At 36.5% G+C, this 16930-nt stretch overlaps 1 protein-coding gene across 1 annotated transcript; it reads left to right on the top strand.

Moving 5' to 3' along the window:
* Positions 1–3079: 3079 nt before the first annotated feature.
* On the top strand, positions 3080–16517 carry LOC127660280 (mitoferrin-2). The gene is made up of 4 exons (XM_052150411.1): positions 3080–3563; positions 8625–8853; positions 11041–11097; positions 14261–16517. Exons 1-4 carry the CDS (start codon positions 3225–3227, stop codon positions 14797–14799), a joined length of 1164 nt encoding a protein of 387 aa, XP_052006371.1. The 5' UTR covers positions 3080–3224; the 3' UTR covers positions 14800–16517.
* The last annotated feature ends 413 nt before the right edge of the window (positions 16518–16930 follow it).

Raw genomic sequence — 16930 nt, 5'->3', positions numbered from 1 at the left:
ATATGCTGTGGCATGACATTTGCTGATATCAGAATTAGAATGAGATTTATTGCCAAGTGTTCTCACGTACACAAGAGTATTTATTTTTTTTTGGTGATAGGAGAAGCAAGTGCACACAGAACATTACAGTGAGACACAGAATATAAAACAAGGTAAGAGTATAAATAGACATACAAATAATAGGACAATTAACAGAATGGCATATGTACATTTACAATGTATGTTCAAGCTAGGGGTATGTGCGGTTATTGAATTAGATATGTGAATTTACTTATGTACATGAAATTTACATATATCCTGAAGTCTTGAAGGGGTGGAGTCCACTATCATCTCCACTGTTATAGAATAATAGCAAAGTCATCAAAACAATGAAATAATACATGGAAGTTTAGGTAAGTTTATTTTTTAACATGTTTAAACCACAACTAACAATGAACTACATTGTCAGCATTAATTCATCTTAGTTCATGTTAATTTCAACATATACAATACATATTTTAAATTAAAGATTGTAGGCTAGCTACAGTATATGCTCAAATTTGTTAATGCATTATGAACAAACTTGAACAATTTTTTTAAATATATAAATTAACATGGTAACACTTTACAGTTAGGTTATACATGTTAACATTAGTTATACCACGGGTCTGTTGAATGCTTGATTCTGATTGGTTGACAGACGTTTTAAGGTGTGCAATTATTTTTCAAGTAAAAGCACAGCTGTGAAGTAGTTCCAGGTCTTGACAGCATAACGGTTCCATATCACTTCACCAAATTATTTCAGTAATTTCAAAGAGCCCTATAGGCTACCACAACAAAATAACCAATTAAAACAAAGACACTGGTTAAGTACATTGAATAAGAATGACAAACACTGTATATAATATCCTAAATATATTTCAGTTTTGATTGAAAAGCATCCTTGGGCTCCCTTTCTTTCTCTCGCTCTCTCTCTTTCGCTCTGGTCTGAGCTGTATCAGAGCAAGACGCTGAATTCGTGGTGGAAGAAAGTAGTCCCACTCACAAGAGTGTTTAAAGGATGAAACCAGAAAATATCTTGAGATAAAAATAGGGGTGTAATGATTCATCAATCTGGATTGATGCATCAATGACCAATGATCCAATGTTATCGATACAACACACAAATATCAATATAAAATTTTTAAGATGCAATTTTATTTAAATACTCTCACGTCAGCCACATCCGTATGCATTTCCGTCAGGCGATGAAGCAACCTTCAGTGCTAAACATGCTTTTAATGTGGGACACGGATGTGCGCAGGATCTGTGAAGCCAAATTGTGCTCTGCTATATGTGCATGCAAGTCAACCGGGCAGGATCAGTGCGAGCACGTCAACCGGCACTCCTCAAAACGTGAGCTCCGTGACAAATGCAGAGCGGCTCACATGCATGATTATTTCGGGCTTCCATCAATATCATTGCGCATGTGACCCATTTGAAATTTACATAAGAATTTGCTATTTAAGAAGTACCATGGAGCAGTTCAACCATCATGTGAAACATTTTGACAATGCCGACATTCTGAACAGCACTAACGAGGGAAAGAGAAATCGCCTGCATAGCTCCAGCATCAGTTAAAAGACTTTACATATCTACACATCAACACTATAACTAACATTTATCCCAGATAACATTTATCGGCAAATATCGGATCGCAGGCCAAGAGAATCGATATAAGATCGTATCGTGATGAAACGTCTGATTTATTCCCCTAGATAAAAACCCTAACCAATATATTAAGGTGTGGTAACTGTGGTAAACTGAATAATTTACTCCGCTTACATTACCACCTCATGTGTGCATACATTTTTTTATTTTTTAATGGTCCGTCCTCAATTATTCCTTAATTAATGCATAAGGTATCGTGAACTAACAATTAACAATATATTTTTTGCAGCATTTATTAATATTTGTTTTAATAAACGCTGTACTGTTCATTGTTAGTTCATGTTAACTTATGTTTACAAATGGAACATTATTATAAGACATTGACATTAACATTAACAAAGATTAATAAATGTTGTAGAAACATATTGTTCATTGTTAGTTCATGATATCTAATGCATTTATTTGTGTTAACAAATATAATCTTACTGCACTTTAAAGGGGTACTGACATGGTTTATATTTGTCTGGGTTTTGGAAAAAGGGGTGTGTTTAATTCAACAACTCAGTCTTGTGGAAGTTGGAACATTTAGATATTTATGGTTAGAATGACTAAAATCACTTACAGCATCTTTAAGTGTATAAGCCTTTAAATCAAACAGATTGTAAAATAATGAGAAACATAAATTCAGTTAAGTGTGTCCAATCTTTTTACTGATAGGCCCAGCACCGTTGCTGGATAGGCCTATAGTAAAATAAACTAATATATTTGACCTTTGATCTTAAGGCAATGGCCGCCACTGCACTGATAGACCTTTTTCACATTCTGTGATGATGTGTTTATGCCTTATTTAGCAGCGTAAATCAAGCACATTTTTTATATGGTAGTTTTTAAAAACAAATATTGAGTGTAAGTTTATAACATTATGCTTTGTGTTATATTATCCTGAAATAAGTTTTTTTTTTTATTCATTACCACTTGGTGGGTTTCTATGACATCTGATGAGAGAATGACAATGAATTTGGCATCTTCTCCCATTTGACTGTCATAATCCAACGATCTCTATTTTATTTAATCTTTTTCTGGAAAGTCATTAAAATAAAATAGTGTATTTTTTATTTTGCTCTTGAAGCAATTGTGAAGTGAAAATAATATTTGCTCTGGTGTTCTCCCAGTCACTCTCATTCACCAGGTTTACACTGCAATCGTTTACTTCCGCGGTCTAAAATCCAGAGCGTGGAAAAATATCTATTTACTAGTCGCTTCGTCCATACAAGCTAGTTTTCATCAACACCTAACCAGACGCCTGTGTGTTTTTGAAGCTTGGTGGGTGCGGCAGTTACGTCACAACGACTGCGCGCGTTCTGATTTGATCGACAAGAGCTTCATCCAATTAGCGCACAGTTCTTGTAGAGGGCGTTTCCGTTTCCCTCGTGGGTTGCGGCCTGCGCTGTTAGTCACCTCCTACTGCGCAGTTCTCGCTGAAGGAGTCTCGTCCTCTTGCCGTTGAGTAGGCGGGAGAGGCCCGTGCTGAAAGCGTAAACATCGGGCGTGGAACGCATGTTTTTAGAGGACTGAGCGCGGGTGTTCGGCTGCAAATGGAAGCGGATGGTTTTGTGCGCAGGCGGCGGATGACAGCGGACACATCGGGTGGGGAAGCCGCTGTAGCTAGCGCTTCCGCAGGCGCGGAGATCCACTGGCTAGGCGGGAGATTCTGGGGGGTTTCGGAGGGTCTTGTTGGGACTTTGGCACCTCGGATAGTAACAGAACCGGAGATACACGTTGGACATTTCTATGGCTCCCAGGAGGCCAATGATATTTCGGAACCGGACTACGAGGGTCTCCCTCAGGGTGCCTCCACCAGCACTCACATGTTAGCTGGGGCAGTCGCAGGAATTATGGAGCATTGCCTGATGTTTCCTATTGATTGTGTCAAGGTAAACTAATGTAACACATCCAGAGTTTATTCAGAATTCCAGATGAGTCACAAACCTTGTAACATGGCCTGTCAGACAAGCAGGCCAGTGTTGAGATTGTACAAGCTGGAAAGGTCGAGTTGGTTTCCTTGTGTGTTTCTACTCCAGACTGTATAGTTTTGTGCATAGTCTGTTCCCAGACTAATCCGAAAGATACCCTGTTGCCCATTTATTGCAGTTTTTAATAGTCATAATATCGCAATGCAGTCTCTCACGCATCCAGATCTGTCTGGTCTAAAGTAGGTAACTAATGTCACAGACAGTTAATTCCACAGTATGCTACTGTTTTGTGTCCTGAAACTGTATGTTAGTGTACGTTTTAATGTTGTAATGTGACTGCAACCTCTGAGTGTGTTGTATTTGCAGCACCTGTCTATCTGTGAAACTCAGGTGTCCTTATGAAACGGGAATGGAAGGTCACACGTGGCTTCCTCTGCTACGAAACCACATGACCTTGTTGACGCTCGAAGGGATAGTGCGCATGCGTTTGAGGGCCCTGTATTTTTCATGCAATCTTTACTCTTACAGATTAGAACATGTTTGTTATAGCGTATATGGTACTTTTTCAGTCTATATACAGTATGTTTCTGTTTGTGGCATTTTGCCTATTATAAGCTATACATTTATTTTTTTTCTTTTAAATGGTTGGTTAGAAAGTACCAGAACACGCCATGGTGCTACCTTGTCGTAAGGCCATGTTTTTTGGGCATGTGCTATTTTTCATGTACCTTGGAGTTCCACGCAAATATTATGAAATATAAATATTGTTATCTTTAGCAACATACAGTATTTTAAATTCATTGGAAAAATATTTAAAAAAAAATGTCATGTAGCATTATATGTAATGAAATACTAATCATAATTTATTATGTTTTTAATTGAGAAAAATAGCTGCAAATTATACTTTATAAAGGATAACTTTAATGTAACTCGTTGAAAGCCACACATTCACATATTGGGGGGAACAATGACTTCTGGTGCAAAACATTACTGATTTGTTTAGTAGGCATGGGTCAATGCATTTTTTTTACGCATTGATATAATGTCAGCTAATTTTAATATATAGGTTCCTCAAAAATATATTGATTAAATAATATCCGATCAGGAATCAATTCATCAATATTTTATGGCATCCCTATTTAGTGGTTCGTAGACTATTTGAAGTCATTTTTACAATTTAAATAAAACCTCATCAATGTTAGTCAATTATATAATGCTATATCCTTCATGTTGAGCCTGAACTGAAACAACAAGGAGCAACGTGGCTGTTTTTAGTTACCAAATCATATAATTGCTAGATTAAGATTGTTGTTCAGAAACTAGATAAAAGCAGAAGACATGGAAGACAGCTGATAACCCATTAATCGGAAGTTTAATAAACCGTATATTTAGTTGAGAAGTTACGTAAATTTGCATTACCTTTTTGTCTCATCCATGTTCACACCCCTTTTATAATTTATACAAATACACCATTCAGCCACAACATTAAAACCACCTGCCTAACATTGTGTAGGTCCCCCTTGTGCTGTCAAAATGGCACCAACCTGTGTCTCAGAATAGCATTCTGAGATGATATTGTTCTCATCAAAGTTGTGCAGAGCTGAGTTACCAGATTTTGTCAGTCGGAATCAGTCTGGCCATTCTCTGTTGACCTCTCTAATCAACAAGGCATTTACAGCTGCAGATCTGCCTCTTACTGGATGCTTTTTTGCTTTTGACAATCTTTAGAGATTGTTGTGTGTGAAAATCCCAGGAGATCAGCAGTTACAGAAATACTTAAACCAGCCCGTCTGGCACCAACAGTATGCAATTGACTGGCATGTATAGCCAGTCTAATAGCAAAAAAGAAACTGCTTTCTCTAGAAACTCATCAGTCAATCATTGTTTTGAGGAATGAAGGCTTTACAATGCTTGAAATTGCCAAAAAAAAAACTGTAGATTTCATACAAAGGTGTACACTAGAATCTTCAAAGACAAAGGACAACTGGCTCTATCAAGGACAGAAAGAGATGTGGAAGGCCAGATGTACAACTAAACAAGAGGATTAGTACATCAGAGTCTCTAGTTCGAGAAATAGAAGCCTCGCATGTCCTCAGCTGATAGCGTCATTGAATTCTACCCGCTCAACACCAGTTTCATGTACAACAGTAAAGAGAAGACTCAGGGGTGCAGGCCTTATGGGAAGAAATGCAAAGAATAAGCCACTTTTGAAACCGAAAACCACCAGACTGAATGCACTTGTGCCACTGTGCTTTGCTTGCCATAATTTAGCAAATATGCATGTCTGGGAAAAGGCAACTAGATCCGATGCTTAACAGTCTTTTTTGAGGAGGCCGATGATTGCGAGCAATTTGTTTGCTGCACTGCTTATGTTCCCCTGCCTATCATGGTGCAGGTGTGTTGTTTATGCAACTGATGATGTTGTCGTGCTTAAATCGGCAAAAATGCAAGTTATTTTACTTTCTGAACAAACAAGTGCGGACCTGAGTACAGGTTGCTCTCTCATTCATGCGAACCGTGCCACAGTACCATTGCAACCGAACACAGACAATCTCCTACAGGTAGTCTCGAGTTCTTCTGTACCATGGTCCGCTCACCAGTTTGGAAAACAGTTTTCATATTACCAATTGTTCATGCAATCCGTGCTTTATTGTGAAAGCCCCCCTAAACCTTGATTAGATTATAAAGATTAGATGGTCTTTTCCCTTAAATTTTCATCTCAGGTCTTTTTAAGAATTTTCTGTTTGTTTTTCTTTTTGGAAAACATGGAAAATCCTCTGCAGGGGTTGTGACACGACAGCGTGAGTAATCTTGTATGGTAAACATAACTATAGAGGATCATGTTTACATTTCAGTCAAAGGTTAAGTTGAAATCTTTGAGCACACAGTGTGGCACACTGCACATTGCCCCTGTTGAGAGCTCATTCATGGAGAATGACAAAGAACTACAGAATATTAAAGTAACGGCACATGTTCCACAGCATAATGCTGTCCATAATCATAAGTGTTGCCATAAATTATGTCTTCCTAGGACGTCTGGAAAATCTGGAAATATCAGGACGATCTACATTTGTTATTTCCAAGCCTGCAAACTTAAAATCTTGAAAAGTTGTGGATTTTTTAAAATTGTTTTATTTAAGTAGAAACAGAAAAGGCTAGTTGCCTAGTCTCTGTTGTTTATTTTACAACCTTTTCCTGTTAGATGTTTTAGTTACTCACTGTCATGAGGAACTGGGTTTAGACAAAATTTACACACATTTATTGGCAAATCTCGTTCTTTCTTCTTGAATAAAAAGGAAGCATGATTTTCTTATAAGAATTATATTAAATATACATATATGCACCTGCCGGTTTAAAGGATTAGTTAATCCAAACATGAAAATGTAGTAATTGTTTTCTCACCCCTGTGTTGTTATAACCACATATGACTTTCTTTTTTTAACACAAAGGGAGAAATTGTGAAGTCATACAATAGAAGTTTATTGTGACCACCGCTTCAAGCTAAAGGATGCCAAATTATAACTCTTAATTATTATAAGCTATATTTACAACTTCTTAAACCATATCAGTTTAAATATGGCTTTTCAGATAATTTGATTAGGTTCAAGGCCACAATGTAAACCTAAGAAACATATTACGCAACTAAATGAAATACAGTAGGACTGTCAACGGGGTAGATAATCTACGTTTGAATTTTTACTTTAAATATTTTCTAAATTCAAATAATATTCCAATTTTAAACTTTTTTTAAATTGACTTTGTTTCCCTACGCCACAAGAGTTTGCATTAAATACATAAACCATACAGCACCGTTACATTACTACAAATAACATTCCTGGCTGTTAAAAAAACAGCACTCCATTTTCAAGTAATGTGCATAAAATAAATACGTTTTAGCCGGTCCATTTTAACAACCTTTTTGCATTCACTAGTTTTATACTATGTTATTTCGTACTGCAGTAAAAATTACATTTTTTAAACTATAAATATTCTATGTAGTCACTCTTGCTCTTTAAAATATATTTTGATAATTTAGCTTTACACCCCACAGGACAAGTTCCACTAAAATATTTCATGTCAACTACCCATTTACACTGACACTATCCTTTGAGGCCCTTCTTGGGTTAATTTAAACTATGGTCATTTTGTCGTCGAGTACTCGAGGGGTAATGAAGTGTTCATAACTGTATTTGTATTAACATGTCTGACAAATGTCTTTGGCTGCAATGCGTCTTGTTGTTCCAGTGTATCGTCTATTCATTATTATAGGCTGTTATAAAATTATCTGTTACCAAATGTACAAAAGATTGCATTCATTATGTGAAGATTTGCTGCTGAACTCAGTTGCCCAACTTCCTTCATGTTACTGTAATCTTAGCAAGCAACATGGTGTCTCATTAACAGGAGACACCATAACCATCAAGTTTTTTAATATGCGTGTTAAGTTGAAGTTCAGTTTTGAAGCTGCTGCATTTTGTTCCGTTTAGCTGCGCTCTGTCTAGCTGTTTGAAACACTCGCCTGCTCTATATACGCCTAGTGTGTGTGTCTCCCCAAGTGTTCGCTGCTTTGGGGAAAGCTGTGATGTTCCGTATTGTTGATTCATGAAGCGTTCCATTCAACTTGGCAAGTCAGAATTTTCACCTTTCAACTGGGGAAAGTGAAACGGAATGACACCATGTCGGACTTCTAACTTGGAAAAGCATTCGAAAGTCTTGAACTTTCAATTCGTCAAAATGCAGGTGTGTGTAGCATTGCAGCGTATCGGTTTGGTTGCAATGAGATGTCTCTGACAATCAATGTACTCCTCAAAACCATGATCAATCTCAAAATTAAAAATAAGTTCCCTCTTTGACACGTGTGTTTAGTTGTCCGGTAATTTAACTGAATTTGGAATTAATTTAAAATTCACATCATGCATGATCACATCGATCATCATATTCATGATCGATCATTGCTGTCACGTCCAGGTAGCAGAGTACTCATGCCTATCCCTAATTTACAAATTTTTTTTTTTGTTGCAGACCCGTATGCAGAGCCTGCAGCCAGAACCGGCCGCTCGCTACCGTAATGTGATGGACGCTCTGCGGCGCATCGTGAGGACCGAGGGCATCTGGAGGCCAATGAGAGGCCTGAATGTAACCGCTGTAGTGGCAGGTCCAGCCCATGCACTTTACTTTGCTTGCTACGAGAGGTTGAAAAAGGTCCTCGGTGATGTCATCCATCCAGGAGCAAACAGTCATTTGGCGAATGGTACCAGCTTTTTCAGCCCATCAGCAAAGCTTAATCCTCTCACAAACACACACACAATTCATTTGCACACTTCTTAGAGTGTTGGAATGGTAGTAAGGCTGAAATAATTAGTCAATGTTATCAACAACGTCGACAATAACAAATTTGTCGAATAGTCGTTTGATCTCATTTAATGTAAAATAGCTGGAGAGATTGAAACTGCACCCGATTGAGGCACCCTCTGGCGCGGGGACGCCCATCCCTCGTGTGCATTTGCTGTAGCTAGATTAATAACATGATGGATTGCAACGTATTGAATCATAATATACTGTAGCCTATGTGTCACATGTGTATCTTATTGTGAAGTAAATCGGCGATACACCGCTCTATTAAGAAGATAGTTTGTTTTTGTGAGTTAAAGATGAATCGAAGTGAAAATAAAGGTGAGAGAGTGTAGTCTTAGCCCATTATACACTGCAACAAAGTTTTTGATCAGTCTTTTTTGGCTTGTTTTCCAAAATGTATATCTGAAACGCCTTTAAAACAATGTACATTTACATTAGTAGCTATACTGCAGAAGAAAAAATTGTTATTGGAGGATGTTGAATACAATATTTAAATATTTTTAAATATTTAAAAAAAACACGGTCAATATGTTTTTTGCAGTTAATTTTTACTGAATTAAACTTAATTAAAAAAAGTGTTTTTTTCCTTTGAATTCAGTATATGTCATTTAGAGATATTTTTAAAAGATGATTTTGTCCTCTTTATTGTTAGTAAGCACATTTAATACAACATTTTAAGTCCAGGCACAAGCTGAAAAGTCAGTTGAGCTAATGATTAATCGTTGCAATAATCAACCGAATAATCGTTATAATAATCATTAGATTAGTCGATTATCAAAATAATAATTAGTTGCAGCCCTAAATGGTTGTTCAAAACATTAATGAATTTCTACAAAGGACAATCAGCAGTCATGTGGTAATAAACTGAGATTGGAGAATCTTGTGATCTTTTCTTTATTTTTGTATCTTTTTTGTATCTGAAGAGGATTTGAAAAAGACTTATTAGATTAATGGTTTGCAAGTGCAATAATTACTAAAGTTTAGCAATAGTTTTTGGCCGTCTAGTTATATGTCAGTAGTTATTTCTGTTAAGTTATTTGTAAGAACTTTGTATAACTCAAACATCCATGTCTTCTCGGCTCACTTTAAAATTGCCTTCTGCAGATTAGGTTCCAAAATAATGAAAAATGCCCCTTTCCTATGTGAGAACAGCAGCCATTAATGTGAAAGATCATGTTTTTTTATCTTTAAAAAGAGATAGTTTGAATAGATTGCTACTGTGTTTTTAAAACTAATTAAAACAAATTGAGATATACAGATATTGAAATTCTGCTAGTGAAAAAAAGAACTTGAATGTAAAAAATCTTGTATTTTAATAGAAGTGGGACTTCTGGGATGTTGATTAGATATTCCTTGAATATCTCCTGTTAAAGAGTACTACTTTATTTGATCAATTATTGACTGACTTCTTGACAGTATTGATATTTTGGTAATGTACAAGAGAGTTTGTGTGAGAGTTTAAGTGCACAATCATGTAGTATTAGGTGTTATTATTTGTTCTTGCACATGTCAGATCATGTTTGTTAAGTTGTTTAATTGGACTGAACTTGGCATTGATAAGCTTATGGTGAAAGTGATTGTTGGTGTTGCTTTGCAGTGTCTCTTTTCTTTCTCTTTTCTCCAGGTCAAAGTGAGAAGGGGTAAGTGACTGCTGGTATATTAACATTTACCAGTAAAATGCACTTAAACGTGCCAAAAAAACAACAAAAAAAAACAATTATGTCCAGGTTTTTTTTTTTTTTTTTTTCATAAAAAAAAACAAAACCAGCATATCCAGAAACAACAGCAGTTCGTTCCACTTACTGTAAGACACAATGACACGTGACAGGTTTCTGAACAAATTACCCTCTTTTTCTCCTCACTGTACATTCCAAACAGTTTATCCAGTCAATCTCTAATCTCAGTTAAATCAGATTGGGGCAATTGGTGTCTTTGTCTACTGCTGTTAACATATTTTAGTCCTACTGTGTTTCTGGATTGGCCCAAGGCTGTTTATATCTGAATGTTGTTTTGCATCCACTGACTGTCCTCTCTATGTCTGCACCCTGTTTTTGGTGTTAATTTCTGAGGGTCTGTTTTACAGGGGCCGCTGGTTGTGTTGCCACATTGCTTCACGATGCTGCCATGAATCCTGCTGAAGGTATATCTGCCTTACTCTCACTTCCTGTAAACATAACATTACATGGGTACTTGGGAAATATTTTCTTTGGCAAACAAACAGCAGTATGCCTATTCCTGAGAATTTGAATTGACTTGGCCATGCCAAGGATATTGAATTGGAATTAGAGGTAAAGGAACATTCCGGGTTCAATACAAGTCAATCTTAATTAACAGCATTTGTGGCATAATGTTGATTACCACAAAAAATTATTTCATTTCGTCTGTCCTTTTTAAAAATAAAAAAAATGTAGTGTTTGTTGACTACATTTTCATGGCAACGGAGTAAAATTGGCTATAACTTTACACAGAAAAGGATGGTAAGTGATTTTATCACACTAAAATCATGTTATATGTTCTAGATATATTGTTTATGTCTTGTGACTATACTTTTGAAACTGAGTATTTCAATGTTTACGGATTGGCACCATTGTAAGTGCCTCACTGGAACTAAAGATTTTAGCTTTTTTAAAGAAAAGGAGGGACAAGTCAAACTGAATTTTTGTGGTAATCAATATTATGCCACAAATACTGTCGATTGAGTGTAACTTGTATTGAACCCGGAATATTCCTTTAATGAAAATACACAGTCATAATAGAGAGTGATTTCATTTGTTAAACAAATTTGTTCCAACAAAACAAGTAATTACATCATTAATGTGTTTCAGTTATTTCTAGTTCAAGTTTGACAATATTCAAACTAGATTATAATTTTGCCGTAGAGCTCCACAAAATATCCATCACATTGTTTCAAAACTTTACAACAATAAATATTAACATTTAAAATGCGAGTACAGTTTGAGTATTCAGAGAATTTAAACTGCAACATTCATAAAATGAAAGATTTATTAAATACAAAAAATGTATATAAATTCAATATAAATGAAAATCGAAATGCAGAAGTTGTATAAAGTAATTACATTTCTGCATACTGATTACTCTATTTCAAATTCAAAGTTGTTCTTTAATCAATTCTGAATGGAGCAAAACCCTGACCGATGGAACAGTCATACAAAAAATATATATATTTGTTTGGACGTGCACTATGGTTGACCTCGGAGTACCATGTAAATACAATGGTATATGAATATGAAAATCTTCCGGTACTTTTGTTTTTGTAAGGGTGTGTCTGGGCTTTTCAGCTCAAGATTTCTAGTCTCAACCATTGACACGCACACTCTGCGATTTGCAGTCTCTCTGACAGTTCAATGTGCACTTGGTGGCAGCAAAGAGCTGTCTGATTTCCTTCCAGTTCCTTGCTAAACCCTCAAAAGAACACATTTCTATAAGACAGCCTTGTGGGAGCAGATTGGCCTTGCTCTAATTAACAGCTGTGCAATGTTGAAACCTTAGTATTAGCCGAAAATCCCCAATGGCCTGAGTCTCGGTCTGACTGAAGTGTTCGTTTCTGCACTCTTGAGGCTCAAGGTTAATCAGCGCAGGTGCCAGACTGAGGCCTCGTAAGGACACCTACCCTGTTTATTCCCTGCAGAGTACTTGTGACTGTAGGTTAGACTGAAGGATTATTTGATCTAGTTATTTCCGGATGAAACCGCCAACACTGTTAATTATTCCAAACATTTCTGCTTTGATGGGCATACTGTATTTCAGTCATGACCTGATGTCTTGGTCAGTGTGTTTGCCACCTGCGTAATCCTTAGAGACCCAAGTATTGCTATAATGTTGCATTTCCTTTTTCCCTCCTTGGAAGTGTTTTTTAGGAAACTACTGTTTCTAAACATTTAGATTTTTTTAACAGCTTTTGTTTGGGGCTGAGTTTAGTTTTTAGGAGGCTGTGATATTCTATATGAAATTTTGTTTTCCTGCCAAAACTGTTGTTGTTGTGATACAGTTCAGAGTGTCAGCTACTGTTATGTGGGTCAATGACGTGACAATCATTTGTTCAGTTTTTGTCTAAAATACAAAATTGCAATTCACCCACAACTATTACACCACTACTATGAACTTTTTTTCCCATTTCTGAGGTCAAAGTCATTTTGATGATCAGCTCTGCAGACAGTATAACTAAATAAATAAAAGTATTATCAAAAGTTTAAATATTTGAAAAGGGAAATGTTGGCATAAATCGTTTGGAATAATGTTTTATTATGATATAAAACAAATAAAAAAAATCTTTTTATTATATATATATATATATATATATATATATATATATATATATATATGTATGTATATATGTATGTGTGTGTGTGTGTGTGTGTGATATATATCAATATTTTAAAAACTTTTGTCCACCAAAGCAAAGTCAGGTGGTGTTACCTATTTGTAGCCATTTTGGTTTATGTGAGAAAATCAAATGCATAAAACAGAGAGGGCCCCTTAAGACCCTCATGACTGTGTGTTAAGTTTTGATAAAATTTCAGATATTTTGACAATTTTATGAAAATGCACATTTTGTTTAGGTAAATTGGAGTAACCCCATGAAAACATCTTAATATTCCTGGCTCCAAAAAAAAAAAAATGTATATGAAAATAAAATATGCTTAAAAGCTTTTTAGAAATAAATGATTGTTATGTACATTTTGTGTATATTCAAGGTGGCAAAGAAAGTATTTTAATACATTTTACTTGATGGTTGCACCACTTGACATTTAAAACCAGCATGGACACAAAGATTAAATTTCTACAAACTTGACACATGGGATAAAAAAAAAAAAAAGCTACATATGTTTAGTTTTTACTAGTGGTCTACCAAGTTTTTTTTATGTCCTATAGCCGATATCTAGAGAGCGAGAGATAGATATATATATATATATATATATTGCAGAAATTAAATTAACTCTTAATTTACACAAAATGTACTCACAATCACTAAAAAATATTTGAAAACAGAGAATGTTAACTATCCATCGGCCAATTGGTACAGTTATCATCCGAAACAATCTTAAATTGTCAAACATCTGCCCATTAATTGGCCTGGCTGATAAGTTGGTCTATAACTTTTTTGTTTATTTACCTATGTTTAATAAAGATGAGCTATTATTTAATTGTTTCATAGAACATATGCATTTCAGCTACATTAGGTCTCAGATGGTTAATGTTCTACATCCTCTTCTCTTTTGTTTCCTTTCCATCTGCGATGACCTTCATTTACCACACTGTTTGTTTCCCGGGTGACCCTTCAGTGGTGAAGCAGAGGATGCAGATGTACAACTCGCCCTACCGTGGCGTTCTGGACTGTGTACGCTGTGTGTGGCAGCGGGAGGGGGCGTTGGCCTTTTATCGCAGTTACACCACACAGCTTACCATGAACGTGCCATTCCAGGCACTGCACTTCATGACCTACGAATACCTGCAAGAGCTGCTCAACCCCCAAAGACAATACAACCCCTCCTCCCATATGGTGTCTGGTGCTTTGGCAGGGGCTATCGCCGCCGCCACGACCACACCACTGGACGTTTGTAAGACGCTGCTGAACACGCAGGAGTCTCTGACACTTAACTCTGTCAGCCAGAGCGGAAGACAAATCTCGGGTCTTGGCCATGCCTTCCGGACTGTCTACAGGCTTGGTGGCCTTCCTGCTTACTTCAAAGGTGTGCAGGCTAGGGTCATATACCAGATGCCCTCCACTGCCATCAGCTGGTCTGTCTACGAGTTCTTCAAGTATGTTATTACCAAACACCAGCACGAGAAGCGCAGGACCCAGAGGGATGGAGAGAAGTAGCTGCCCATGAACAGGCAGCAGCTGGGCTGACCTTGGTTTCTGTCTCGCCTCTGTTGCTCACAGAACCACGACACAAGCACTCAAGCTGCAAAAGGATTGATTACTGTTTTACTATATAACGATACGCACATATAGAGTCCAAATGCTCCTTTCAGTGAGCATTTAAAGGGGTAGATCACCTAAAAATCATTTACTCACCCTCATGTTGCGTGCGCTAAATCCTGACGTGCTAAATTATGACTCTCTTTCTTCAGTGGGACACAAAAGGACATGTTAGCCTCAGTCAACATTCACTTTCATTGTATGGTGGATAGAGCCAATAAAAGTGACTGATGCTGACATTCTGCTTAGCATCTCCTTTTGTGGTCTACAGAAAAAGGAAAGTTAACACTGGTTTGGAATGACATGAGGGTTAGTGGATTATAACAGATTTTGTATTTTTGGGTGAACTATCCCTTTAATAAAACTGACATTTCCATGTGTAATTCAGCTAATAATCATGACCCAAGTTCTCACTGTGACAGCTGAGATTTTTGTTCATCCTCAAAGACAAAAGAACTTTGCACTCTCTTTATCAATAAGCCCAAAATACATGTTTGTTACTCTTTAAATCCCACAAGGGGGCGTCAGAAGCCTCACCAGATTTGAGTGAAGTGACCATCCTGTATGTTAATGAGGGGGAGGTCCCTTAAATATGTGGGTTGGAGTTTACAACCTCTAGGCTAATAGAATCCCTCCATTTATATTCAAGTCATATGCAGAAGAGCAAACCAGACTTTTATTTTTATTTTTTAATTGCCCGCCAAAATACATCGACTTAGTAACACTAGACAATAAGTTTCCATACATTAACAAAGTAATACATCATGAACTAACAATGAACAATTTGTAAGTAAACCATTGTTAATTGTTAGTTTGTTATTCCATTATGTATGAACTAATGTTAACATTAATTAATGTTAATAATTCTTCATTGTTAGTTTAATTGTTGTGTTAGCTAATGTTAAGGCATACAACCTTATTATAAAGTGTTGCCAAAGACATTTCTGTACATTCATTAGAAATCAGGATTTTAACAACATTAAAGTTATTACAGCATGTAGACCTGTACAGTAATTTATTGCCATCTCTGGTTGAATTGCACTTAGAGTTAAGAAAGATATCTACGAGGTATTTTTGTAGTATTTGATGATGGCATTTTGTCAGCACTGATGAAAAATAATCCTGCATTTAATCCAAACTGTTAATCCCAAAGCCCCTCCACAGCTGCTAGAATTAGTCTTGAGGTCTTGTAGAGTCTCTAATGGGATGGTACATTGATGCAGATAACCATTTTGGAAGTACACTCAGTTCTTTATGGCAAATATTAGTTCCCATAGCGTAATCCAGTAAACAATGGCTTTGACATGTAGTTCAAATGACCTGACAGTCATTTAAATCAGATTCCCTGTTTTCTGTTTCATACACGGGGGTCCTATTAAGAGATGTAATTAAATGAATTTCATATTGTTTGAAACATTTCTTGATGGACACTGGGATGTATTTTGGTTTGCTCTTGACTAAAGTCTGAAAATGAGCTCTACTGTATAAGAGTTTCGCTGAAACGTACCTGACAGTTGAACATATGAGGAAACGGTCGGAATTCTGACTGCCCTGTTCAGTTTTGTTCTTCAGCTGTCAATAAATTAGCAGTGCAGGGAATTCCCTTGCTTGCATAAGCTGATGTCTGTGTGTTATTTAATTTCCATTTATTTCACTACAAATTAGTGATATTGAGAGAAGTTATTGGAACTATGTCCATCAGTATAAGCAGTGCATATACAGAAGTGCTCATACAAAACTATACTTGATATACTATACATATACTTGACTTCCTTATACATTTGGCTTGGTCAGTAAGCAGCTTTCTCTACAGCAATGTAAAATGCTTGTGTAAATAACAATCATGGCAACCAAGCTTGACTTCAGTATTTTATTCTACATTTTACATTTATGCATTTGGCAGACGCTTTTATCCAAAGCAACTTACAGTGCACCGGAGCAACCTGTAGTTAAGTGCCTTGCTCAAGGATACAATGATGGTGGCAGTGGGGATCGAACCAGCAACCTTCTCATTAACAGTTATGTGCTT

The sequence above is a fragment of the Xyrauchen texanus genome, chromosome 20, assembly GCF_025860055.1.
Source record: "Xyrauchen texanus isolate HMW12.3.18 chromosome 20, RBS_HiC_50CHRs, whole genome shotgun sequence".
Taxonomy (NCBI): Eukaryota; Metazoa; Chordata; class Actinopteri; order Cypriniformes; family Catostomidae; genus Xyrauchen; species Xyrauchen texanus.
This window is presented reverse-complemented; position numbering and strand designations above follow the sequence as displayed.

Excerpts from the sequence above, each read along its gene's own strand:
- LOC127660280 (XM_052150411.1), top strand. The coding sequence starts at position 3,225 with ATGGAAGCGGATGGTTTTGTGCGCAGGCGGCGGATGACAGCGGACACA. Across the intron at positions 8,854-11,040 it reads AAACAGTCATTTGGCGAATG|GGGCCGCTGGTTGTGTTGCC; the intron begins GTACCAGCTTTT and ends TCTGTTTTACAG. Across the intron at positions 11,098-14,260 it reads TGCCATGAATCCTGCTGAAG|TGGTGAAGCAGAGGATGCAG; the intron begins GTATATCTGCCT and ends GTGACCCTTCAG.